The following is a 25,210-nucleotide window of genomic DNA, read 5'->3' as shown; positions in this document are numbered from 1 at the left end:
TTTCTCTAAGAACATAAGAACGGCCCTACTGGATCAGACCAAAGGTCCATCTAGCCCAGTATCCTGTCTACCGATGCTAGGTGCCCCAGAGGGAATGAACAGAACAGGGAATCAGCAAGTGATCTATCCCCTCTTGCCCATTCCCAGCTTCTGGCAAACAGAGGCTAGGGACACCATCCCTGCCCATCCTGGCTAATAGTGATTGATGGACCTATCCTCCATGAATGTATCTAGTTCTTTTTTGAACTCCGTTATGGTCTTGGCCTTCACAACATTCTCTGGCAAGGAGTTCCACAGGTTGACTGTGTGTTGTGTAAAGAAATACTTCCGTTTGTTTTAAACCTGCTGCCTATTAATTTCATTTGGTGACCCCTAGTTCTTGTGTTATGAGAAGTAGTAAGCAACACGTTCTTATCTACTTTCTCTACACCAGTCATGATTTTATAGACCTCAATCTTATCTCCCCTTAGCCATCTCTGTTCCAAGCTGAAAAGTCCCAGTCTTATTAAATCTTTCTAGTATGGCAAAAGCCGTACATACTCCTAATCATGTTTTGTTGTCCTTTTCTGCACCTTTCCAAATTCCAGTAAATATTGTGTGCCACCCCTGACCCCCCACTCCACCGCTCCCCCCCCGCCAAAGAAAGAGAGAGCAGCATTAGAACAGAGAGAGGGGAGACATCCCTGTACAGTGCGATGAGAACAACGCTAGCTATGGCGGACTCCAAATGCTCGGGTTAAAACCTGAAACCACCCGAGAAGAAGACAGCAGCTGCCTGTTCTTCCGGAGATAGCACATGTCCCCAGCCAAAGTCTAATCTGCCGCTCCTTTTGTCTGCATGGAAAGTCCGGAGGATATGAAGAGGGAGCTTACGATGGTTAGAGAACGACCACAACACCTGTGTCACACGCTTTCTGTCTGCCTCCCCTGCGCCTTAGCCAGACAGAAGCACCAGAGGCATGGTATGCGTCTACCCAGGATAGGTGTGGTTTTGCAAAGACTGTAACTTTGCAAATTTCCACCTTACTGATATCCAGGCTGTGGGGGCATTCGATCTGAAATGGTGCCTACTAGTGAAACTCTCACGGCAGCAGGTTGGGAATGTAAAGCAGGAGGAGAGTGGCTAGGTTGAGAGCATTCGATCCCCACGATGCATTCCTGGGCATGTCAATGTGAAGACACAGCTTGAGGTAGCTGTCCCCAGTTTCACCGACTCGCTGACACATCACTTGTGGAGGAGGAGATGGCTCAGGGTGAAACTGGCAGTGGTTACTTCGGGGCAGCGGGCAGTGCTCCACCCCATGCTGCCGAACCCTCACCGCTTGGTAATAGGTGAACGTTATGCATCTCTGAACGGAGAGAAGGAACACACCCCTATCAGTAAAGGAGGAGAAGCCGCGTACCTCTAAGGCTGGGAAAGTCCGGCTGCCACCACTGGAAAATAGGAAACGTGGGTAGTGGTGGTCGGAGACTCTCCCTGCCTGAGGGATTGGAGGCGCCCATCTGTCCCCCTGACATTCATCTCGGAGTATCGCTGCTGCCAAGGGGCCGTATCCGAAAATGTTAGAGGCATTGTTGAGGATTTCCGGCCTTTCTGACTATTACCCACCATGCTACTCATCCTTGGTGGGCAAATGATAAACTGCGAGGTGTGACCGCTGAGCGGATCAAGCGTGAACGTACAGGAGCTCTGGAGTACTGGTGAAGAGTTGGAGCGCAGTGGTATTCTCTTCGATTCTTCCTATTTCAAAGGTAGGGGCCCCGCAGAGACAGATCATCATGGAGGTGAATCCTGCCCTGCGAAGATGATGTTACCAGGAGGGCTGTGTGCTTCGACCATTGGGATTGCGATTGCGAGGAAGGACTGAATAGGCAAGATGGCGTTCACGCTTTCGAGGAGGGGAAGAGACCCTATTTGCACACAGATCTGGCAACTAGTGAGGAGGGCTTACTAGGTTCGATGGGGATCATGGTGAGCAAAGCCATCAGATAGTGGGAACATGAAACCTGGGAGATGGTGGAACAAAGAAGGAGCATGGGCATAATGCAGAGACAGCGGAGGGTCAGGGCAAAACTGGAGGCAGAATCAAAACCAGTATCTTAGATGCTATATTCAAATGTGAGAGAAGTATGGGTAATAAGCAGGAAGCCAGCTGGAAGTGCTAATAAATAAATCAAAACTAGACATTGTTGGCATCACTGAAACTTGGTGGATAAACACATGATTGGAATGTGGGTGAGGATGGGTAATTTTGCCCCACGGCAGGATAGATGGGAAAAAAGGGAGGAGGTGTTGCCGTTATAGTATTAAAAATGTACACACTTGGACTGAGGTGGAGATGGGACATAGGAGCGGAAGTGGGAGATTCGTGGGTTGGATCAAAGGGGTAAAAAACAAGGGTGAAGTCGTGCTAGATCTACTACAGGCATCTAACCAGGTGGAGAAGGTGAGTGAGGCTTTTTTTTAAACCACTAACAAAATCATCCAAAACCAGATTTGGTGGTGATGGGGAGGACGTCAACTACCAGATAATGGTTGGAAATAAACTCCGCGGGGCACAGACCATCCAATAAGTCCTGGCTGCATTGCCGACAACTTTTTATTTCAGAATGGTGAATAGAAGTACTGGGGGGTGAAGCTGTTCTAAGAACTTGATTTTAACAAATAGGGAGGAACTTGTTGAAAATTTGAAAGTAGAGGAAGCTTGGGTGATAAGTGATCATGAAATCATAAGAGTTTGCTTCGAAGGAAGGTAGAAGGGATACAGCAAAATAGAGACAATGGATTTCAGGAAGGCGGATTTGGTAAGGCTCAGAGAGCTTGATAGGTAAGGTCGCCATGTGAACAAGACTGAGGAGAAAAATACCTGAGGAGAGTTGGCAGTTTGTCAAAGGGATGCTATTAAGGACCCAAAAGCAAGCTTATTGTGAGTGGGTGGAAAGATAGCAAATGTGGCAAAAGACCACTGCTTAACACGAGTCTTTGCCATGACCTACAAAATAAAAAGGAGTCAGATAAAAATGTAAATGAGGTCAGATACAAAGGATGAATATAGGCCAACACAGAATGCAGGGGCAAGATTAGAAACGGCAAAGGCAAAAATGAGCTCAACTAGCAATGGGAATAAAGGGAAACCATGAAGACTTATCAATACATTAAAGCAGAGAAAGCCAAGTGAAGGGTAGCCCATTGCTCACGGAGGAGGGTAGAAACAGGTAACAGCGAAACTGGAGGCAGGAATGCTAATGACTCTCTTTGTTTCGGTCTTCGCTGAGAAGTCTGAAGAATGTCTAAACGATTAGTGAAGCTTATGGAAGTGGGTAGTTAGAAGATTAAAAAAAAAAAGAGCAAGTTTAAAAATCACTTAGAAAAGTTAGATGCCTGAAGTCCACAGGAGCCTGAATGAAATGCATCCTAAATAACTCAACGGTTAAGAGGAGTACTGAGCGTCTACTATTATCTTTCGGAAAATCATGGGAGATGAGAGATCCAGAAACCTGGAAAAGGAAATATAGTGCATCTATAAAAAGGGAAATAAATAAACAACGCCAGGAAACTACAGACCAGTTAGTTAACTTCTGTGCCAGGGAGATAATGGAAGTAAGTAAATTAAGAAATCATTCTAGACAAACACTTGACCCACTAAGCTAGTGGAATGAGCCAGCATGGATTTGTATGAAGAACAAATCATGTCAAACCAATTTGGAGCTTCTTTGATAGGAACGAAGTCTTGTGGTAAGGGAGCAGCGGTGGATGTTGGATATCCAGACCTTTAGTAAGGCATTGATACGGTCTCGCATGATAGTCCTTATCGATAAACTAGGCGAATTACAGTTTAGATGGGGCTAGATAAGGGGGTGCATAACTGGCTGGAAAACGTACTCAGAGAGTGGGTATTAAATGGTCCCAAATCCCGGAAAGGTATAACAAAGGGGTTCCGCAAGAGGTCTGTTTTGGGACCGGCTTCCTGTTCAATATCGTCATCAACGACTAGAGGTTGGCATTAGAAAATAGCTTATAAGTTGCAGAGGATACCAAACTGGGAGAGATTGCAACTGCTTTGGAGGACAGGCCAAAATTCAAACATGACTTGGACAATTGGAGAAAATGGTCTGTAGGTTAAAGCAGATGAAGTGAATAAGACAAATGCAAAGTGCTCCAACTTAGGAAGGAACAATCCGTTTCACCATACAGAATAGAAGAGAACTGTCTAGGAAGGAGTATGGCAGAGAAGAGATCTAGGGTCATAGTGGATCCAAGGGTAAATATGAGTCAAGAAGTGTGAATTACTGTTGCAAAAAAGCAAACTGTGATTCTGGGATCATTAGACAGGTGTGTTGGAGAACAAGCACATGAGAAGTCATTCCTTGCCGCTCTACTCTGCGCTGGGTTAGGCCTCAACTGGAGTATTGTGTCCATTCTGGGCACCGCATTTTCAAGACCCAGATGTGGAAGAAATTGGAGAGGGTCCAGAGAAGAGCAACAAGAATGATTAAAGGCCTTGAGACATACCTATGAAGGAAGGCTGAAAGAATTGGGCGTTTGTTTATGTTTGAAAAGAGAAGACTGGAGAGGGGACATGATTAAGTAGTTTTACAGGTATCTAAAAGGGGTCAATCACGGAGGAGGGAGAAAACTTGTGTTCACCTGAAGCCCTCTATATATAGAACCAAGAAGCAATGGGCTTAAACTGCAGCGAAGGGAGATTAGGTTGGACAGTTAGGAAAAAGTTCCTAACTGTCAGGGTAGTTAAACACCGAATAAATTGGCCCTAGGGAGGTTGTGGAATCTCCATCTCTGGAGATATTTAAGAGTAGGTTAGATAAATGTCTATCAGGGATGGTCTAGACAGTATTTGGTCCTGCCATGGGGCAGGGGACTGGACTTGATGACCTCTCGAAGTCCCTTCCAGTCCTAGAGTCTATGAATCTATGAGCCTCAAGTTACCCCTCTTGGAGCAACCCATGAGGGTAACTTCAGCTCCAGGATCTTGGCTGTCCTCCAGGATTCTTCGAGCGCTGTCCTTGTAGGGGCTCCACTTCAGGTGGTGGTGCATCCCAGCACTGTTGATCATAGGCTTTTCCATAGCAGTGCTCGTCCGGGCCATGCATGCGCTCTCCAGCTGTCTCATGGCATCTGTCTGTCCCTTTGAGCGCACGTGCACAGCCGCCTCCCCTCTCCCCCCACCCCCCCGTTCCTTCTCAACCATGCTTGGCTGAAGACGGAGCTCTCCCTAGAGTATAAAAAAATAGAAATTAGTAGTTTAAATAAATTTTCTTTTATTGTAGATTCATAGTTTGTTTTAAAAAAAAATTTCTCCAGTACTTAAATTTGTTAGTTCTCCTTAGTTCATAGCCCCCCTCAGGGCATGAACATTAACGTTAATGACTATGCCAGGTTCCCCTGGTTTGAAGAGATGCGGCTCCTGCTGCGAGGCAATGCCTAGATCCGATGGACACACTCAGTGTGTGAGGTGCCTCGGAGAGATGCACATTCCTTCTAAGTATGTTTATTGCAGCAACTTGAGGGCGTGAGCCCACCAAGACTGGGACCTCCGCCTGAAGATGATCCTAATGGTGAAATCACTTCTCCCAGGATCAGACAAGGATCCCCTAATCACTTCCTCCCCCTAATAAGGAACAAATCCATCTGAGTCATGACAGACAACGTAGCAGGCATGTTCTACATCAACAGACAAGGGGGGGCTTGATCCCATTCCTTGTGCACCGAAGTCATAATGCTATGGGACTGGTGCAGCCGCTACAATATAGACATCTCAACCTCTTACCTTCCTGGATGCCAAAACACCAACGCCGACACCCTCAGCAGACACTTCTCATGGGAACACGAATGGGAAATGACCTCCACAACCCTCCACCAAATATTCAGATGATGGGGGTTCCCTTCCATCGACTTATTTGCCATGCCCCAGAACCGCAAATGTACCCAGTTCTGTTCCAGAGCAGGACTGTGCCCCCAATCCCTAGGGGGATGCCTTTCTAATTCGATGGGACAACTCACTTATGTACGCATTCCTACCAATACCACGAATCCAGAGAGTCCTATGCAAAATAAAGGAAGATAACGCCACAATCATTCTGATTGCTCCAGGGTGGCCCAGACGAACATGGTACACTTACTTGTTACTTCTGTTGATCTGTCTGCCACAGACTCTGCCATTCTATTGCAGGACAACGGACAAGTCCTACGTCCACAACTAGAGAAGCTCCACCAGAAAGCGTGGTTCCTCCGTCGTTCTTCCATGGTTCCACTGTTCAGAACAAGTGAAAAATACTTTACTAAACAGCAGATGCCAATCTAAACGCGCTGCTTACCTGCAGAAATGGAAGCGTTTCTCCACGTGGTGTTCAAACAAACAGATCGCTACATGTACAGCACCATTACCACCAGTACTAGACTGTTTGGTCGAATTGAAGAATTCAGGACTATCGCTAAGCTCTATCAAAGTTCATCTCGTGGCGATTAATACCTTCCATGACACAATCAAGGGCTTTTCAGTTTTCACACACCCTATTACAAAGCACTTCATGCTTGGTCTACAAAACCTCTATCTAGAGATACATTCCCCCACTCCCACATGGGACCTCCATTCGAACCAGTGGCTACCTGCCCCTTATTTCACCTGTCCATGAAGGTGGTTTTCCTAGTAGCCATTACCTCCACTAGATGAGTTAGTGAGATTGGCGCACTAATGGCCAACCCACCCTATCCCCTCTTTTTCAAGGACAAGGTCATATTATGACCCCATCCAAAATTTCTCCCCGAAGTGTCATCAACCTTCCATATCAACCAACCCATTCACCTTCCCACATTCTATCCCAAACAGCGCACGTGCTTACAGGATGCAGCACTACACACCCTAGATGTCAGACGGGCAGTAGCCTTCTACCTGGACAGGACGAGGTCTGTCTGAAAATCACCGAGACTCTTTGTCTCGACAACGGAATGATACAAAGGGTCAGCAATATCCAAACAACGACTTTCAAAATTGATATCAAACTGTATTTGTCTGTGCTATGAAACAAGGAAACTAGAACCCCCTATGGTCATCAGATCCCATTTCATACATGCAATGGCAACTTCTGTGGCTTTTCTTCACAATGTGCCCATTTCAGAAATTTGCAAAGCCACCACTTGGGCATCAGAACATACCTTTACAGATCACTACGCCATTACACAACACTCCAGGGACGATGACATATTTGGCCTTCCGGTCCTCTCTACTTTGGTTAGCCATATATCTCCAAAGTCTCGCCATCCTTCATGGGTACTGCTTTACATTCAGCTGAAGTGGAGCACCCACAGGGACAGCACTCGAAGAAGAGAAGCTTACTCACCTTGTGCAGTAACTGAGGTTCTTGGAGATGGTTTACCCTGTGGGTGCTCCACTACCCATCCTCCTCCCCTCTACTTTGGAGTTTGATATGAGGACTCTACGGTAGAGAAGGAACCGAGGGGGGACAGGCAGTGCATGTGCACTCAATGGGACAGACAGGCATCACAAGACAGCTGGCCTGGCCGAGCACTGCTATGGAAAAACCTCCAATCAATAGCGCCAGGATGCACCGTCACCTGAAGTGAAGCACCCACTGGGGGACACATCTCAAAGAACGTCAGGTACTGCACCAGGGGAGTAACCCTCTCTATCATCTCAGTGAGCCTTTTGGCTGCTGGGCACCACACTCACTTCCAGCAGGGGAACAAAGGGGCCAGAACCTCCGACATCAGCATCCCTGACACTGGCTGCATTAACCCTGGCCCCACTCCAGGACAGAGAGACTCAGCTCTGTCCCCTTTCAGGGGAAGGTGCATCTGCACCAGGCATAAACAACTCTAAGTGGGCAACGCATCCACCCCACAGGGAGAACTCTTAAGTCGAAGAAGAAGCCCTCAGCATTACACCACAAGAGAAATTGAGGCTGAGAGATCTGGCCCAATTGTGCCAACTTCCATGCTGTCGCCGGAACCTTTCGCGGCACCGAGATACGCTTTTAAGCCTCCTTCACTGCTCCTCTCAGTACTGGACTAGGCAATGGCCCTTGCACAGGCCATTCATCGTATAGGCATTGTGAGCGGGTAGAGCATGCCCTGTGCAGGTCGACTTTTAGAAGAATTTAGCTGAAAAACAAAGTCTCTTCTGAGCATGTGTGAACTGTGATTTTTTTTGCACCCTTATAACTTGGCCAGATTTGGACATTTTTTCATGCAGACGGCGAACGACACGTCCCTGGCACAAAGGTGAACTTGTGCCAAATGTCAAGTCTCTGCACCAAAGCATGGAGGTGTGCTAGAGCTTCTCAACTACATGTTTTTGGTTTTTTAAGGGACGGGGGGGGGGGAGGACGCGAGATTTGTTGTGTTTTGTTTTTTAACATGGACAAAGCAACATATTTGTCCCTACTCTCATTCTTGGAAACAATTGAACTATTTTTGCTGAAACTTTCCAAAAAAAAATATCAATCTGAGGCAAACACCTGTTATGGGTAGTTTCAGCTGAAATGGTTAACATTTGGCAAAGTTTATAAGCAAGTAAAAAACAAGGCCTTCTACTGGAAAGTGTTGGTCAGCCATAACTTTGGGTGGCACCACTTGCCTATAATAAACATACATGGCGACTTAGGGGCTGAGTTTTCAGAAAGCAGATACCATGTTGCATTTGCCCTGTGTAGTTACTTTCCTTTGCAACAAACTGTGTAGTGAAAGTCCAGCTCGATCCGCTGGCTCACTTGTAATGAAGCTAACCATTGCCTTTTGAAGTGCTGAAATAAATAGGAATAAACCAGGCTTTTCCTCCTCCCCTGTGGAAAAAAACGGGACAGCAGGGAGATGACATGGGTCTTTTAAAACTGAGGGTGAGGGTGGATTTGTATGAACGCTCTCGCTTGGGTGGCTGTGTGGTAGGTTGTACACAGAGGCCTGTTGCAAGTTTATGTTGAGGTGCTGACTAACCCAGTGCGTTTTTTCCTTTTTCCCCTGTAAATGCCTTTTTATCATTCAGACTGTCACCTGTGTTTTCTGGCAAGAGCTACTGGCTGGGGGAGGTCTGGCAGAGCTAAACTCCCGGCTTGGTGGTCTTTGTACGGCCTTAAAAACAGAACCTGCTCTGTGAATACCTGCAAGTTAACATGTGTCAACCGTATGGTTGGAATGTTTTCTTCTTCACTTTAAAGAGGGGTTTATAATGAATACTTTCCTTGTGATTCAAATGGGTAAATAAACAAACAGGTCCTGCAGGAAGTGTACTGTGTGTAGACAGAGCAAATAGATTGTAGCTCTCCAAACAAGCAAAAAAAATCCCAACCTCATCCAGCCATGTGCATTTAAGCAATTAGAACATGAAATGTGTGTTTATCTTCTCCATTTTCCTTTCACATCAGATGTTGCCCCGTACCAGGCGTGACAAGACTCAGAACTTGCCAGATCATCATCTTTTTCTGGTATTGATTCAGCTTGTTCATGCAAAATTCCTTTATTGAAACTTAAATGGAAAAAACCTCAACTGTTTAAACTTGACCTGAGCAAATAATTCTCAACAAATCGTTTCTCTGATGAATGCAACTTCTCTTTCTGTGTGTGGAATATCCACAAGCAGAGCTTAGCTTCTCTGAGTTTGCTTATTTCATTGGGTCAGTTTAATTTTGTGGTTTGATCATACATAGATCCTTTGGTGTGAGAGCTCAATATGCCATATTTGAAATTTGAGCCATGCTGGTTGGTTACGATTGGTCCAAAGTCACATGGTGTTGTTTCTGATCCCTAACTGGGTGAGCATGCAGGCACCTCTGTGACAAATACTTGGAAGTGAAAATGTTCCTATTTGGTTTCTGTAAATACGTGTGTGTATGGTGTTGAAATTTGCCTGCCATGAGCATTTGTGCTAATAATATTCAATAGGCCTGATCCTTAGCCATTAACTCCAGTGGAGGCACTCTGGCTGAGGATTGACTCTAACTGCGGAAAGTGAATTCCAAAAGGACATGAAAATGGCCAGTGCTGATTCACTTAACAATTAAAGCGCTTTTGATGGGATTCTTTTTGCATTATTCAGCTACCTGTAGCCTCAGCGATTAGCCCCTGGTCCAACTGAACTTTGTCTCCATGTAACCCTTAGTATGTTCTTTGAGCCACTTGTGTGACTCTATCGGGCCTGTCTCCTCTAGACTTTTTAATCTTGTCTCCTGGACAATATTATACAAACTCCTCATATCATTGTAATACCTTGTTCTTTCTCACACAAAAATCATGCCTTATACACAAGTGGCACTGTGTGGAAAAGGTCCATTTACTCCTGCCATGCGTTCCTCACTTGATGACACAATTCCCTGTATATGACATGACAGCAAACTGTACCCATTTACAGCTGTGAATTGGATAGCCGAATACTTTCTTCCCCCAGGTTTTTTCTCCCATTAGAATTAAAAACTGACATAATTTCCCCCTGTTTATACTAGGAAAATAATTATGGGAGCACTAGTCCCTCCCTCCAGGGTTAACTTGGAGGCTGGCTTCCAGTTCTTTTCTCTCCACCCCAGATCCATCACAAACAGTCTGATCCACCACTCGATTTCCTCTCAGCCAAAGCTTGATTTTTTCTGGAAATTAAGGAAAACTGTAACAATTCCCCTGTTTCTCTCTGAGGATTTTTCTAAAAATGTTTGGTTTCCTCATAACTCTAAACCCTTTTCTATAGTGCTCTGTGGCAGGGTTAGCTGAAACAATGGGGAAACACACTACAGCTGACAGGTGCAGTGGGAAATGACCTACTGCAGGCAAAGCCTGCAGCTCCTTCACAAGCAGTAGGTACTTTCTTAGCTTGTGGAGATTATGGAGATATTTTTGGTGCTCTTGCAAAAATACGAAACACAGACATGTAATGTGAGAATATAAAATGAACAATAAATGTATATACAGCTATCCACTTACTATAGATATGTCTATATTTTGAAGTGTATACGTTCTATAGATACATCTTTCCAGGTGTATTTTATATACATTTATCTAAATGGATACATATGTATCTTAAGTTTTCATAATACACCATTTTTTGATGTACAGACACCAGTTTGTCTACTGCGTTATATACACACACGTTGTCTAGGTGTGATATCAGAAAGCCTCTGTTTGATGTACACTTTGCAAATTGAGCCTAGTCCCTCAGGCAGTTTGCAGACAGCGTGTGGCTCAGATACACGTGCTGCGGGGGAGGTGCTGGCAGGGAACCGCAGGTGAGGCTGATCTGGCAGAAGGGGATGCTGTCTGGGAAAGATTGTGATCTATTACTGAGCAGTTGATGAGGACTGCTAAACTCCCTGGGTGGCCTTCAAGGGCAGCAGAGAGTTCCATTAAAGAGCAATTCTGAAAAGCTGTTGGCATTCCCAGGCAAAGTATTTGGTTAACCTGGAGCTGTCTGGTGTTCTTGTTGTTTTCTGGGTGGCTCTAGGTGGGCAGAGTTAAGGGTGTTTGGGCGATCCAGTGTGTGTGTGTGCGCGCGTGCATGCATGCATACTTTCAAATGGTTTGGGCTTTTAGTTAAGAGGAACCTTCATTTCCATGGTTTGTTTTTTAGAAGGCCACCTAGTTCTCTTAATGTTATTTGGCTGAAGTGGGTCCCTGGGAATGTGACTACTGGCCTAAGTGAACCTAAACATTGATGAACTCAAGAACAGTTTTGCCATGTCCTGCCTTTGTGCTATCCCTTCCATAATTTAGTCCACCCTACTTTCAGGTTGTGCTGTCTGTGATCATTGCATGTGTGCTCCCTCTGGCCAGTCATCACCACCAAGAGTCCTGAGATTTTTAGAGGCAATCCTGGGGGTTTGAGAAATTCACTCAGAAACTTTGGTCTAAGTTCAAAAGCCCGAGGCTAGGCAGGAATGCTGAATGATGGCTGTAGAAAGAGTCATATGCGGGTGGTCAACTTGTCAGAACCGAAGGTCCTAGTTATTGAAAATCTGGGACAACAAGGATGGCAGCAGGCAGGAGACATTGTCTTTCAACAGAATGTTTCTCAAAGTTTCCATGACTCCTTTGTGGATTTTTAGTTCCAATAATACAAAAGACACTGACAAATTTCCTAATTAACGTGAGATTTGAAAAATATAGATTTACTCTCTTTGCATCAAACATTTTTGTAGTAAAACAGGGACAAAAATGAAAGAAGCTCTAATGTTTGTTCAGTGCCCTGGTTAATGCTGTTGGTTATTAGGTTAGGTACAAGGAACTGCCTAACAGTTTATTGACCCACCTGGTTTCTTTGGAGTTGTTCTTTTATTGGTTAAAATTAGTCTTGGGTTAGAACAGTGGTTCCCAAACTAGGGTTTGCGAAATATTACAGGGGTTTCCCGGGAAGAATTTCCCTAATGGCGGATAGAGCTGTCCCTAGGAACCCCGGGCAGCCTGAGGCCGGCAGCCCAGAGCTCCTGGACTTCCAAGAGCTAAGCAGATCAAAGCAAGCACATCTGTCACGCTGAGGAGATTTAAACTTCAAGATTCCTTATAAGAAATGGAAAGGGAGGTGAATATTTTTAGCTGTTTCTAAAATGAAATAGGCAACTAGTCTTATTTTTTAAATTATGATGGAGAACAAGTTTAAGCTTTGTTGCAACATGCGTTGTTTGCCTGGACTGCTCAAGACCTGAATGGTTGTGCAGGAGGAACTCTTTGAGTTGGCTTCTTAAATACCTACATGCTGTTTCCCATCTGATACTCCTTGATGAAACATAGGTTAGCTTATAATTCAAAGTGATACAAGCTACGAAAGTGAGATCGTGGAAGAGTGTTGCCGTTTTTATAATCTAATAAAAATACTGTAATGATAGATAATAATTAATAATAAATAGTGTGTAATAAGCATGTCACAAAAACAAATTTTATATTTCACTGCTTTTATCATTTATACTCAAGTAAAGGAGAAAATCCCTGGAAATATTCATTTTTAGGAGGGGGTTTGCGAGACTTGACATTTTAGTGAAAGGGGTTCACAGGTTGTTAAAGTTTGGGAACCACTGGGTTAGAGGAAAATGCACAGGGGGAGAGGTTGTTGCGAGATGTGGGACAAAATGTCTTAAAGCAGAATGTAGCAGACCCCCNCACTCCTTTTTTTTCCCCTTCTGCATATAACCCACATCTGCTAGCTCCAAATTCTTAGCATGTCTCAGAAATTCCAGCGTTTTTTGCCCTGAGTCAATAAGGAGATGGGAAAAAGACTTGTAATTGCTTCTTCCATTGTACTCGTTAAAACCACATTGTGGGAAATGGACCCAAACACTGTCTTTTAAGTAGTGTTGAGTCTGCGGCAGGTGGTATTAACTCAGAACTGCATTAACTCTTTTCAAATCTCTTTCCTATTTCCTTGAGGAAACATGCCTGGCGTGTCTATATGGCAAGGGCTGTTTGCCTGCCTCTTGCATTGACATTTTAATTTGGTCCATGATATAAATATCATTTCCCTAATCCTCCTTGCCCTGGCCTTGTTTTGTCTTTTTCTTCAAAGTGAGTTGACTTTTTTCTTGAAGGGAGAGTGGTGGGGGGAAGAGGGGATGGGAAAGGTGGCTGCTGCTCTAGTTCAGAGAATTCAAAGCTGGGGGGGGAATGTCGGGGTAACTGTTTCTTTCTTTGTATTCACATGGAAATTTTTAATCTCCATCAAAGGATCAGGAGAAAATAACATTGAGATTCAACAAGAGAGCTCCCGGCTTACATGGCATTTTTAAACGTTATTTGGCTTTATCCCTTAAACGATGAGAACCGTGAACTATGTTACCTACAAGCTTCATCATTAACTTTCCTCTTTCTTCCTCCACCCCTCTATTTTCTTCCTCTTTCCCTCTTTCTTAGATCTTTATTATCCTATATGAACATGCAAAGCTCATTTTGGCCATAGGATTTGTTTAGTTGTGTATATGTAGGCACTTTGAACTGTAACCAAAAGTTCTGATTTGAAATATTGCACCACATTCTACTTTTGATGCGACTCTGGACTATCTGCAGCGAAGTCAATGGAATCGTTCTGGTAACAGAGATCAGAATCTGACCCACTGTGTTACATAGCAGTACAAGAGCTAACATTATACTGCTCACAAAGAAAGGGACAATAATAGATAAGGAAAACACAAACAAGTTCTGCTTTGTGGTTGTGAATCAAACACTGTCTGCACCTATGGAAATAGCTGATTCTAAGTGAGACAACCCTTCTGCCCCCCCGGAACTAACCGTGGAGAATGGTGACAGATTTTACAGGTGGGTCCTGGCAATAACAGTAGATTTCACGCTTCCTCACAGATAAATTAAAAAAGGCAGGGGGAGGGGTGGTGTATTAACATGAACATTCTCATTAGTACTGTTTTATGGTGTTCAGTGTTAAACATGGCAAATAAAAATGAATGACAGCCAGTAAATCGGACTGACACTTCTGTTACAAACATCCAGCAAGTGAAAACTAGCACAGGGAAATAAAGGCTGTGGGTGCTTTCATTTCTGCTGTGGGTCAAGCCAGTGGCACCATCCTAGCACCTAGACTTCATGCATTTTCGGGCGGGGGATACATCAAATGATGTGTTTAAATAGGCAATGTGGTTTACGATTTTTTTGTTTGTTTGTTAACTATATTAAGGAGTATTGTGACATAGGAAATCAAGGTTCTAACCAGTTTTGATTAATAAAAATCACATCATACGTTTTATAGCAAACCCAGACTAAATTCCAGGTTAGCTGATCATATTCTGCCTCAACTCCACCTTCTGCTTCAGCTGGATCCATTGTTCTTCACTTCCTTTTATGTAATGTTTTCACAAGCTCCAGTGCTGCCATGTTGCATTCAAGGGGTGGCTGCATTTGGTGTCCTGAAGTGATTCTTCTGTGTGTATTCTGTGTGTGTGTAAATATACATGTGTGTGTGAGAGAGAGAATGTCTAGAAATGCACAGCAAAATCAGGGCACTCAAACAACCTTAACTCTGCTCTGTCACAGACTCCTCTAACTTTCTATACAGTTAAAACTCATGGCGATCTTGTGCAAAGGCTACATTTGAGTACTATTTGGGGAATTAATGGTAATTTTTCTCCTTACTCTTCTTCATAACTGAAAGTTTCTCTTCTAGCAGAAATCTAAACTCTGCCCTATAGTGACACCATGCAAAAATCAAACAATTGTGATTAAGGCATTCTAGTGTGTGGGACCCTGATTAAATTAAAGCGATTCTTAAAGACACATTGAATTCTCTCCCCCCCCCACCATGGTGTCATCAGAGGGCAGAGTTAAGATTGTTTGGATGCTCTAACTATTCTGTTCCACACTTTAATGTGTTTGGATTTTTTAAAATGTAACTTTTAATTGTGCATTTCTTAGGTTTAGAATGCCTTGGTTTGGGGATGATTGCAACATGCTGATATTGTAGTTTAACCCAAGTTACTAATATTGCTCTCAACTTTAACTCCATTTTAATGTAGTTTTTGTTTTGGACATTTTTTTAACGATTTCGTACACAAACCACTCAAAATTCCCCCTGCCCATGCATCCCAGCTTCCCCCCCTCCTCTCTGCATTACCTTCAAACACACATCAATACACCCTTGTTTCCCTCTTCCTCCTGGCCTGCCTTTTGAGTAACCTTTGAAGGTATTTGGGTTTAATAGTCATTTTTTGGCTGTTATTTTTCATAACTGAAAGTTTGAGTCATTACAAATTGACCCCTTTCAAAAGAGCCACCATCTCCCATTGTCCTCAGTGGGACTGGAGTGCCACTATTTTGTTCACTCTCTTTACACTTGATAGAGGAGTAGCATTTCTAACGCTTGGGCAGCTATATTGAAATCCTGTTTCTGCCGAGGTGAAAACACAGATACGCACATTTAAAAATAAAATCATGGGAATGGAAGATGAAAATGGCCTGTTAACTTTAATTACAATTTATGAAAGTCCATTTGTTTTAGCAAATGTTTCTTAAAAGCAGGTACATCTGCTTCTTAGCCCCCATATTTTTCTGTTGAGTGTCAGGACACAGTCATCCCGCCATGTCTCTTGACAGGCTTTTCCCCTTAACTTTGCATTACCCTTCACTTCTTCACTCTGGAAACAGTAGAGGTTTCCTTATGTCATTTTCATTGTGTGTTCAGCCTTCCTTGGTGCTTGAGTTAGGGCGGTACTAATACAGATGCCATGGTGATCAAAGAGGTGAGACTCCTTTTCCCAGATCTAACCAGCGTATCCTTTCTTCTCTTACTCTTTCCATAGGCTCTTGTAACTGCTGTTTAGGATTTTATTATTATAAGAATATTTTTTATAGCGCTGGGCCAGAAACCCTTTCTTCTTTAATTTTCCTGACTCTACATGCAGGCCAGGTGGCCTCCTCCCAAATTCTTGTTAATTTTTTGTTTTTCCTCATTAAGGTTTTTCAGACCTAATCCTTGTGTCTTTCTCATTCCTCACCTTCATTCTCGCCCCAGCAGGATGTTTGTTTGCCACTTTTCAGACTCTCAAAAATTGTTCTTACATAGCCACTTTGAGTAGCCACATTTGCAAAACATGTCAAGAGAAATTTCCAAATCTTGGTTACCAAATGCCAATGCTAATATTTTAAGACCTTCCAAAAGCAAATTCACTTTAATAGTTCCATGAAATCCTGTTTAAACAGTGTGAGAGTGAGATATTCAATAGGAGACTGGCGTTTGGCCCACCTTGTAAGTGAGGAACATGGATAGCACTTCAGAGACTGCTGGGAAGACTGTAAAAGTATGGCCAGGAAAGAATAAAACATCCCAAGTTAGGGCAGAACTTTGTCTTTCCCCATTTCCACCTCTTTCACGTCCTACTCTGTTGTGTCGTTCTCTGCTTCAGACAGTTTAAGACTGTGTGCCAAATACTCAGATATTTTATAGGTAATGGATCACATAAATGCCCTGGCCAACCTCTGAGGGAAAAACATGATTGTCGGTTTTGGACAGAGCAGAAAACCCAAGCAGGAAATCATTGCTGAATGGCACAGCTGCAGGCAAACATTTTAAGCTAGTAAACTGCCCATCTGCATACCCACACATATGTCAGAGTGCAGGGCTCGGAGACCATGGCACAGAGAGTCTGTAAATGGTTAGCGGTGAGAGATTTTGTGATTAAAGAACGAAGAGTTTTGCTTCATTAGTTCCTGAAATATGTCTACCTCAAGATGATATATAATTGTGTTGTTCTGGAGATTAAGGACAGATTGCCGGATAGAGCACGTGGGCTCTCGCTCACGACAAAAGTGAGATGATCAAAGGGTTAGATTTGGGATGGTTCAGATGGTTCCATATGCAAAACCTAAAAAATTACAGGGCAGGATATTTAACACAAACGTTGCCTTCCAACCTCTGTTGTCAGTATGCCAGGATAGTGCTTCATACTGGCCTTTGTGGTAGATCTGATGAGCTAATCTGAACTTGCCCAGGGAAGCTACAGATGGAGAAGTCCTTTTTGGCTCCCAAACCCATTCCAGTGTCACACGTCGCAGAGTGTACTGGTGCAGGATTGTTCTGTGCTGCATATTTTTCAGGACTTCCAACACTTGAGTCTGCTCTGACGTCTAATAGATCTCACTGTTCAGAAAGCATTTTCCTAATATTCAACCTAAATAATTCCTCCTTTAATTGAATCCATAGTTAACGCCTAGTTCTGCACTGGGTACCCCCTTTCTTCCTCTGCTGGCTGCACCCTTCTGCTGATTATGGATATCCCTTGCTATCATTTAACCAAGCTATACGTATTTGTTTCTTTTAACCTTTCCTCGTACATTACAGAAGTTATACAATCCCCTTTGTATAGGTCAAGTTGGATTAATTTGCTGAATGGTTTTCCCAGTTTTTAAATAATTAACAGGCCAGCAACAAAATGCATATTGTTAAAGTAATGAAGCAATAACAGTAAAAGTGGTTTCAGACCTGATGTAAGGAAGTTATAGGCCACGGACTACTTCTCCCCACGTAGTACATCAATAATTACATGTGTGTAGTTTTCAAACACTTCTTATTGCAACTTCAAATAATCTTCCAAAGTTAACTCTCCAGTAAAGTAGTAGCCTCCTAAGCTCATGTGCAATAGACACAACATTGGCCTTTCTGGGAGTGGGGGGAGAAGCAGGCTTTATTTGTCGTTGTATAGAAGCAAAGGAGTAGTCCAATGGAAGGCACTAGCCTAGGACTTTGGAGACCTGGCTGTAATCCTGCTCTGCCACTTATTGCCTGTATCCCTTTGGGCAGGTCACTTCATCTCTCTCTGCCTCAGTCTCCATCTCTACAATGGGGATAACAGCCCTGGCTGGCCTCAGAGGGGATGAGGTTTTGAGGGTAAATACAACAAAAGATTGTGAGGTGCTGCGTTTCTTTGATACTGGGGCCAGAAACGTACATAAGACAGACAGACCCAATGCCCAGTAAAGTCAGTGGGACCCCTTCCATTGACTTGTGTGGCTGTTGGATTGAGGCCCTTAAAGAATATGACACCTCATTCCTGAACTTGTTAAGATATGTGTTGAACTTTCTTTGGTTGAGGAAATAAGTCTGAAAATGTTCTTTGGGTTTTCAGATGTGCAGTGGAACAGGACACCGTTATGGCTTGTGATTCATTGTTTTCATTTAAGGATTGAGTATTTCAAATATTCTTGAATGTTTCAGTGTTAAACAAGTAGTTTCTTTATTGTTTTTCCCTGAGAAGGGCATTGCAGCAGGCGTTGGATTGTCTTATTTTCCTGGCCCCACTTTGTGTCGTCGTTTGCAGCCATGCAGAGTGGGTTCCAAGCGTCACCACTGTGATCCAGTGGTGTTTTACACTCCTTTTGCAGACCTGAGGGATTTAAGTTAGAGAAATGGGGAATTTGCTGGGAAGGTCAGAAGGTTGTTTTGATTCCCTGTCTCACAAAGAAGGTTGAGTGAAGTCCCTCCTAGATTCATATATAGTTAAAAAGCACACATTTAATGGAAGCTGTCTGGGTACCAGATGCTCTTGAGCATCTGGCATTTTTATTTCTGCTAAATAAGCAACTTGCAAAATGTCTGGTAGATCTGTCAAGAAATTAAATGGATGTCAGCACTTAATGTTCATTGATTTCATTTGTGGACATTGTTTTTTCCTAGGTCATTAACATCTATCCGAAGTGAACTGATTCCATATCTAGTTAGGAAACAGTTTTCCTCTCCTGCATCATTACGACAAGGACAGGACAACAAAGAGCAGGATCAAAAGTCATTAGGTGAGTGCAAGAATTGGCTGGTTTAATGAAGATCTTGAAGCATTCGTGCTGCAGTTGAGCTACTGGATAGACTCCAGAGTTTGTCTAAATCAGTGGGTCCTTTTCTTTTTTGTATATTCAACATGCTTATTATGGTAATGCTTAAGGATCAGGCAAGAGTGGAACACCACTGTGCAAACCACTGCACTAACACAAAGTGGTAGATGGTCCCTGCCCCATAGAGCTTACAGTCTAAACAGCCAAGATAGGTGCAGGGTTAGGGAAGAGGTAGAACACACAAGCAGGAAGAATAGTGTCATGGTGGTAAATGTCATGTTAGTTCCATTCTTCTGGGGAGAGGGTTGGGGGGTTACTTATGAGGGGATAAGCTAAATGGAAGGGCATAATTAGTTAGGGAAAAGTCAAAATGGTTTTTGTAAAGGGAAATCATGCCTCACCAATCTACTAGAATTCTTTGAGGGGGTCAACAAGGATGTGGACAGAGGAGATATAGTGTACTTAGGTTTTCAGAAAACCTTTGACAAAGTCCCTCACAAAAGGCTATAAGCAAAATAAACTGTCATGGGATACGAGAGAAGGACCTCTCATGGATCGGTAACTGGTTAAAAGATAGGAAACAAAGGATAGGAATAAATGGTCAGTTTTCTGAATGGAGAGAGGTAAATAGTGGTGTCTCCCAGGGATCGGTACTGGGACCAGTGCTGTGCAACATATTCATAAATGACCTGGAAAAAGGGGTAAGCAGTGAGATGGCAAAATTTGCAGATGATACAAAACTACTCAAGATAGTTAAGTCCAAAGCAGACTGCAAAGTGTTATAAAAGGATCTCACAAAACTAGGCCACTGCGCAACAAAATGGCAGATGAAATTCAGTATTGATAAATGCAAAGTAATGCACATCGGAAAACACAATCCCAACTATCCCTATAAAATGATGGGGTCTAAATTAGCTGTTGCCATTCAAGAAAGAGATCTTGGGAGTCGTCATGGATAGTTCTCTGAAAACATCCACTCGTGCTGAGGCAGTCAAAAAGGCAAACAGAGTGTTGGGAATCATTGAGAAAGGGATAGATAATAAGACAGAAAATATCATGTTGCCTCTATACAAACCCATGGTACGCCCACATTTTGAATCCTGTGCTGATGTGGTCACCCCACCTCCAAAAAGATATACTGGAACTGGAAAAGGTTCAGAAAAGGGCAACAAAAATTATTAGGGATATGGAACAGCTGCCATTTGAGGAGAGATTAATAAGACTGGGACTTTTTGGCTTGGAAGAGAGCAGACTAAAGGGGATATGATAGAAGTCTATAAAATCATGCTGGGTGTGAAGAAAGTAACTAAGGAAGTGTTATTTACGCCTTCGCATAACACAAGAACTAGGGGTCACCAAATGAAATTAATAGGCAGCAAGTTTAAAACAAACAAAAGGAAGTATTTTTTTCACACAACGCACAGTCAGCCTGTGGAACTCTTTACCAGAGGATGTTGTGAAGGACAAGACAGGGTTCAAACAAGAGCTAGATAAGTTCATGGAGAATAGGTCCATCAGTGGCAATTAGCCAGGATGGGCAGAGATGGTGTCTCTGTTTGCCAGAAGCTGGGAGGGGGTGACAGGGAATCAACCCCTTATGTTTCCCTGTTCTGTTCATTCCCTCTGGGGCACCTGGCATTTGCCACTGTTGGAAGACAGGATACTGGGCTAGATGGACCTTTGATCTGACCCAGTATGGCCGTTCTTAAGGTCTTTGGCAGGGGGAAGGGGAGAAGAGGATAAGAGGGGTCAGTGTGCACTGAAGCAGAGGTCGAGAGTGGGAGAGTTGACAAAAACAGCCAGTTAGCCCAGGGCAAAGTCCAGTCAAAACTATAGAAAGTTCTGTGAATGGCCAAAGGTCTCCGGTTTGGATGCTTCCACCCCTTTCGGCTGAGGTCTCTGTCTGGTTCATCTCCGCAGTTTTCTCCCAAGCCCATATGACAGTAAAGATTGTAGTAGGCTATTTTAATCAGTACATTTCCGGATTGTGCTGGGGCAAAATGCTGCACCCTGTTCTGTCAGTCATCTCAGTCCCCAACCCAAAAAGCCATACTCCGTGTGGGGTGAGAGGCAGTGCTGCCTCTGTTCTCATGAGCAGGTTTTCTTACGCTCCCTCCCCGGCCCCAGAGCTAAGCTGCTGTCCAACCAACACTTAGCTGCACCCAGCTGGCTTATCCCAGGTGAACAGCGTGGAGCTTGTCGTGGTGGGGCCTGTGGAACTGACATAGGCAGTGGGCTGGGAAATCTGACTTCTGGGATTTCGAATTTAAAGGCAGGGGTAGAGCTGATTCCCAGAGTTGAAAAGCCAGTTCTCTGATCACTGACCCACCAGGCAGACTTTAAATCCCATAGGATTGTATTAGGGTATGCCAAGTAATGTGGAATTAAGGGCCTAATTCGGAGTTCCCATTGACGTCAATAGGCAGTCATGCACAGAGTTTGTAGGATGAGGCCCTAAAACCTGCACCACTTAGCTGTCCGTTTGTGTACCAAAAATGTTTGATGATTTTACAGCTAAGGTGATTATTTTCTTGCTTTGTTTTGTTGGCAAGAGGCAATGAAGGCAAACGCTCGTGGTCATAGGTGGGACTAGCATATAGCAGAGTGGCCTACCGAGCTCTGTCTCTGAGAGCCTCCTCTAACCCATCATTGCAAGTCAAACATATTATGGTTGGCTAATGTCATTTCAAGCGACATAAAAAACCAGAACTATTCCGTTTTGTTTGCCTGCTCTTTTGACAGACTTAGAACCCCAAGATTTCTTGGTGTGCTTTCTGGATTTCCCCTTCTTCAGGGGTTGGAAAGTCAAACTTCCTTGGCATCTCTGGGGAGTTTCTGAGATACAGGCTTCTTCCCCGCTGGGACAGGAGGATGCATTGTGGGGTTTATCCTGCCCTCCCTTATGTTGTTGTAAATCAGGAGTAACTCCATTGTAATCAATGAGTCAACCAGATTCTGGCTCTGTGTTTTTCTTCCTGTGCCACAGTGCAAATCAATATTTTTGTGAAAATATGGGTAGTGGGTAGGGCACTAGCCTGGTATTTGAGCCCTGGCTTCTGCTCCGGGTCAGCCACAGACTTCCTCTGTGGCCATAGGCAAGTCACTTAACCTAACTGGGGCCCCAGTTCCTCAGCTGTAACATGGGGATGGTCGCACTTCCCTACTGCATGGGAGAAAATCCTTGGTGACTGTCAAGGACTCAGGTGAGGGTCCTGAACGGGTTTCCCCTCCCCAAGGATATTTTAAAACCGGTGTGTCTAGAACCCTTCTGTGGAGAGTGTTGCTGTCTCTGTGAAGCCCGTCTCACATTGCCTGTGTATGTTCTGCAGACATCTACAGTTACGTGAAGGGTGATAGCTTGCTGGAATTTGCTCCTGATAAATCATGTTGGAATGGTCACAGCGCAGATCTGAATGAAGCCTTCCACGGAGGAAAAATGCGTTGCTACGTCCATATCATGAAAGAGGGGCTCTGCTACCGAGTGAACACTCTTGGGTTATACATTGAAGCAAACAGACAGGTAAGGAAAATATAAAAATTGTATATGGGACTATAGCATGCGCGGGTGTGTGTGTATGTGTAATGTTATCTGTAGGGATCGCTTCATCAGCGACACCCCTCCTTCTGGTGAGGATTGCGCGGGGACTGCCTCAAGTATCCAGCTGCTGACCGAGCACATCACCCCTTTTAGCAGCATAGGGCAACACAGCATGGTCAGTTGCAGAGGGTCTGCGACTTGGGACTCGCTAGGCAACCTCGGGCAAGTCATGTAAACCTGCCCCTCACTTCCCCCGTTGTAAGCTGGGGATGATGATACCCACCCCGAGAGCTACGGATGAAAACAATTGTGATTGTTGTTGGGGGGCGCTGATAACAACCCACATATTTAGGATGCATAATAGCTTCCATTCTAAATGCACCATTGCTTGAGCAGATTTCTGTCTGGTGTAAACAGTGTAACGCAGAGTGCTCCAGCTGACAGAGAAGATAACGTTGATCAGGCACAATTCCAGTGCACCTTTACCATGGTAGAGAACTTCATTACATATGGGATCAAAGGGAAGGCTAGAGAGAGAGTGCGGCCTTAGTAGTAGGTGTTAGTGACCTGAGGAATAAAAGCTTTAACTCCCTTAGAACCCTATTTTCTGCCAAACTGGCACCTGCCCTGTACACATCCTCACTTCACCTATCAGGTGATGGGGTGTACACAGGCAGGACTGACTGACTTTCTTTGGAGTTTGAGGAGGCTGGCTAGGACTGGAGGGATGCCACGGGGAGGAATCGGGGACTGTGGCTGGGAGATGAAGGGACTAGATTGGTATTCCTGGGGGTGGCCAGTCCTGTCTCTGCCTCCTGGTTCTGTTTGTGGTTTCTCATTGGAATGGGTGGGTGAATGAATGCACACCATAACTGGGGGCATGGCAGAACTGGTGTGAACCCAGGAGTTGGGGTTTAAAGGCTCTGCATGCTCTGGGTGGAGAGGAACTGTAGTCGAGCACACAGAAGGTAGAAAGGGCCCAGTGCTGCAGACAGAGGACAGCCAGCGAGTTCTCTTATAAACCCAAGGACAAGTGGGTCGGAAGGGTTAAGGGAGAGCACCACTTGCTAGTGGAAGTGAGCATGTGCATTTGGCAGCAGCCGCTTGAGTGAAAAGTTATTGAGTTGAGCCAGTCAGGCTCCATGTGGTTTGGTTTTTTTTTAAGCTAAATATTCTACATTTTGGTCAGTGCTGGAAATGCATTTGCTCCTGGGTGGTATGTAAAGTTAGTGCTTTGAATTCACTCTGGGACCTACACTGCTGTGGAAGATTTTCCTTGAATTTTTAACTTTCCAGAATGGTAAGGTTCCTAAGGAAACTCTGCGGAGGTGAATCATGTAACAGAACTGAACCAGGAGCCCTGGAAAAGGAGCTCTTGTCCTCAGTCCTGCTGCATTTTGTTTCTCTTACCACTGCTGGTAAAAGATGCATCCTTCATTATATCTGTGGTTTTCACCTCTATTTTGTTCTGCTCTGAGACCCTTTGAGTCTCAATTGCTCTCCTCTTGGGCTTTGTGGACAGTTCTGATGCCTTCTTTCTAAGGCTGCTACTGGCAGTTCAAAGCGAGCGGCGCTGCAACTGCCAGAAGACGAGCAGCGTTCTAAGCCATTCCCCTCATGGGGAGGAGACACTGGACCTGAATTGTTTCACTTCCAGCTGAAGCCAATGCGTGGGCAGTGGGTTCAAAGGGGAGTTAGCTTCAATAGCAGGAAATAGTTTCCTTCTAAGATGAATTAAAAGCAAAATATTAAACTTTCCCTTGACCCAGACACTCCCTCTAACTCCCACCTCATCGCTAGCCTTCCCTTTCAGAGCAGAAATGCTTGTGCTAGTAGCCTTCTCTAATCATTCTGGTCCCCTCCCATGCTGTGCTACCCTTGACTGATTTCAGTCTGGGTTTTGCCCTGGCCACAGATGAGAAATAATTCTTCATGTATGTAACCACCTCCTCCTTTCTGCTGATCCAGGCTGCTTCTCCCTCCTCCTCTCTCAGAACAGCCTTGGACACAATGGATCATTCCGTGCTACTTCATAGCTGTTCATTTCTCTCTTGGATCCCTTCTGTCATGCCTGCACTACTGTGTCTCAAGCTATGGCAGCACCCCTGGGGTAAAATTGGCCTTGTTGGGATGGCTCAGTGAGCTGTTGCTTTTCTGTAATGGCTGTGTCTTATGCATCAGGATCTCACCTTTCATCCTTTAAACAGCTCCGTCTTTAGCCCTGGTGGTGGCAGAGACAACCTTCAAGATGTGAAGAGTGACAGATGCAGCAATGCCTGCCTGGGTCTGCTGGCAGCCTGAAATGGTTGCTCTCTGAGAGTGGTGAATTTAGCCATTAATCTCGTTGCGGGGTCCACGCTGAACCCTTACGACAGTTTAAAAGCCAGCGTTGTGAACTC

General features: G+C 44.3%; 1 protein-coding gene across 4 annotated transcripts in view; it reads left to right on the top strand.

Annotated features, from left to right (window-relative positions):
* EIF2B3 (eukaryotic translation initiation factor 2B subunit gamma) overlaps positions 1 to 25,210 on the top strand; it is a 157,672-nt gene that overhangs the window by 95,282 nt on the left and 37,180 nt on the right. For all 4 annotated transcript variants that reach the window (XR_012656218.1, XR_012656217.1, XM_075067570.1 and 1 more), the window contains 2 exons: positions 19,122 to 19,237; positions 22,603 to 22,793. Coding sequence is in view for 2 of the 4 variants with exons in the window: in XM_075067570.1 (XP_074923671.1) it covers positions 19,122 to 19,237; positions 22,603 to 22,793 (307 nt within the window). In the remaining 2 variants the exon portion in view is untranslated. The remainder of the gene's footprint in view (positions 1 to 19,121; positions 19,238 to 22,602; positions 22,794 to 25,210) is intronic.

The sequence above is a fragment of the Chelonoidis abingdonii genome, chromosome 7 (genome assembly GCF_003597395.2).
Source record: "Chelonoidis abingdonii isolate Lonesome George chromosome 7, CheloAbing_2.0, whole genome shotgun sequence".
Lineage (NCBI taxonomy): Eukaryota > Metazoa > Chordata > Testudines > Testudinidae > Chelonoidis > Chelonoidis abingdonii.
The sequence above is the reverse complement of the archived record's forward strand: the minus strand, read 5'-3'. Positions and strand labels throughout refer to the sequence as shown.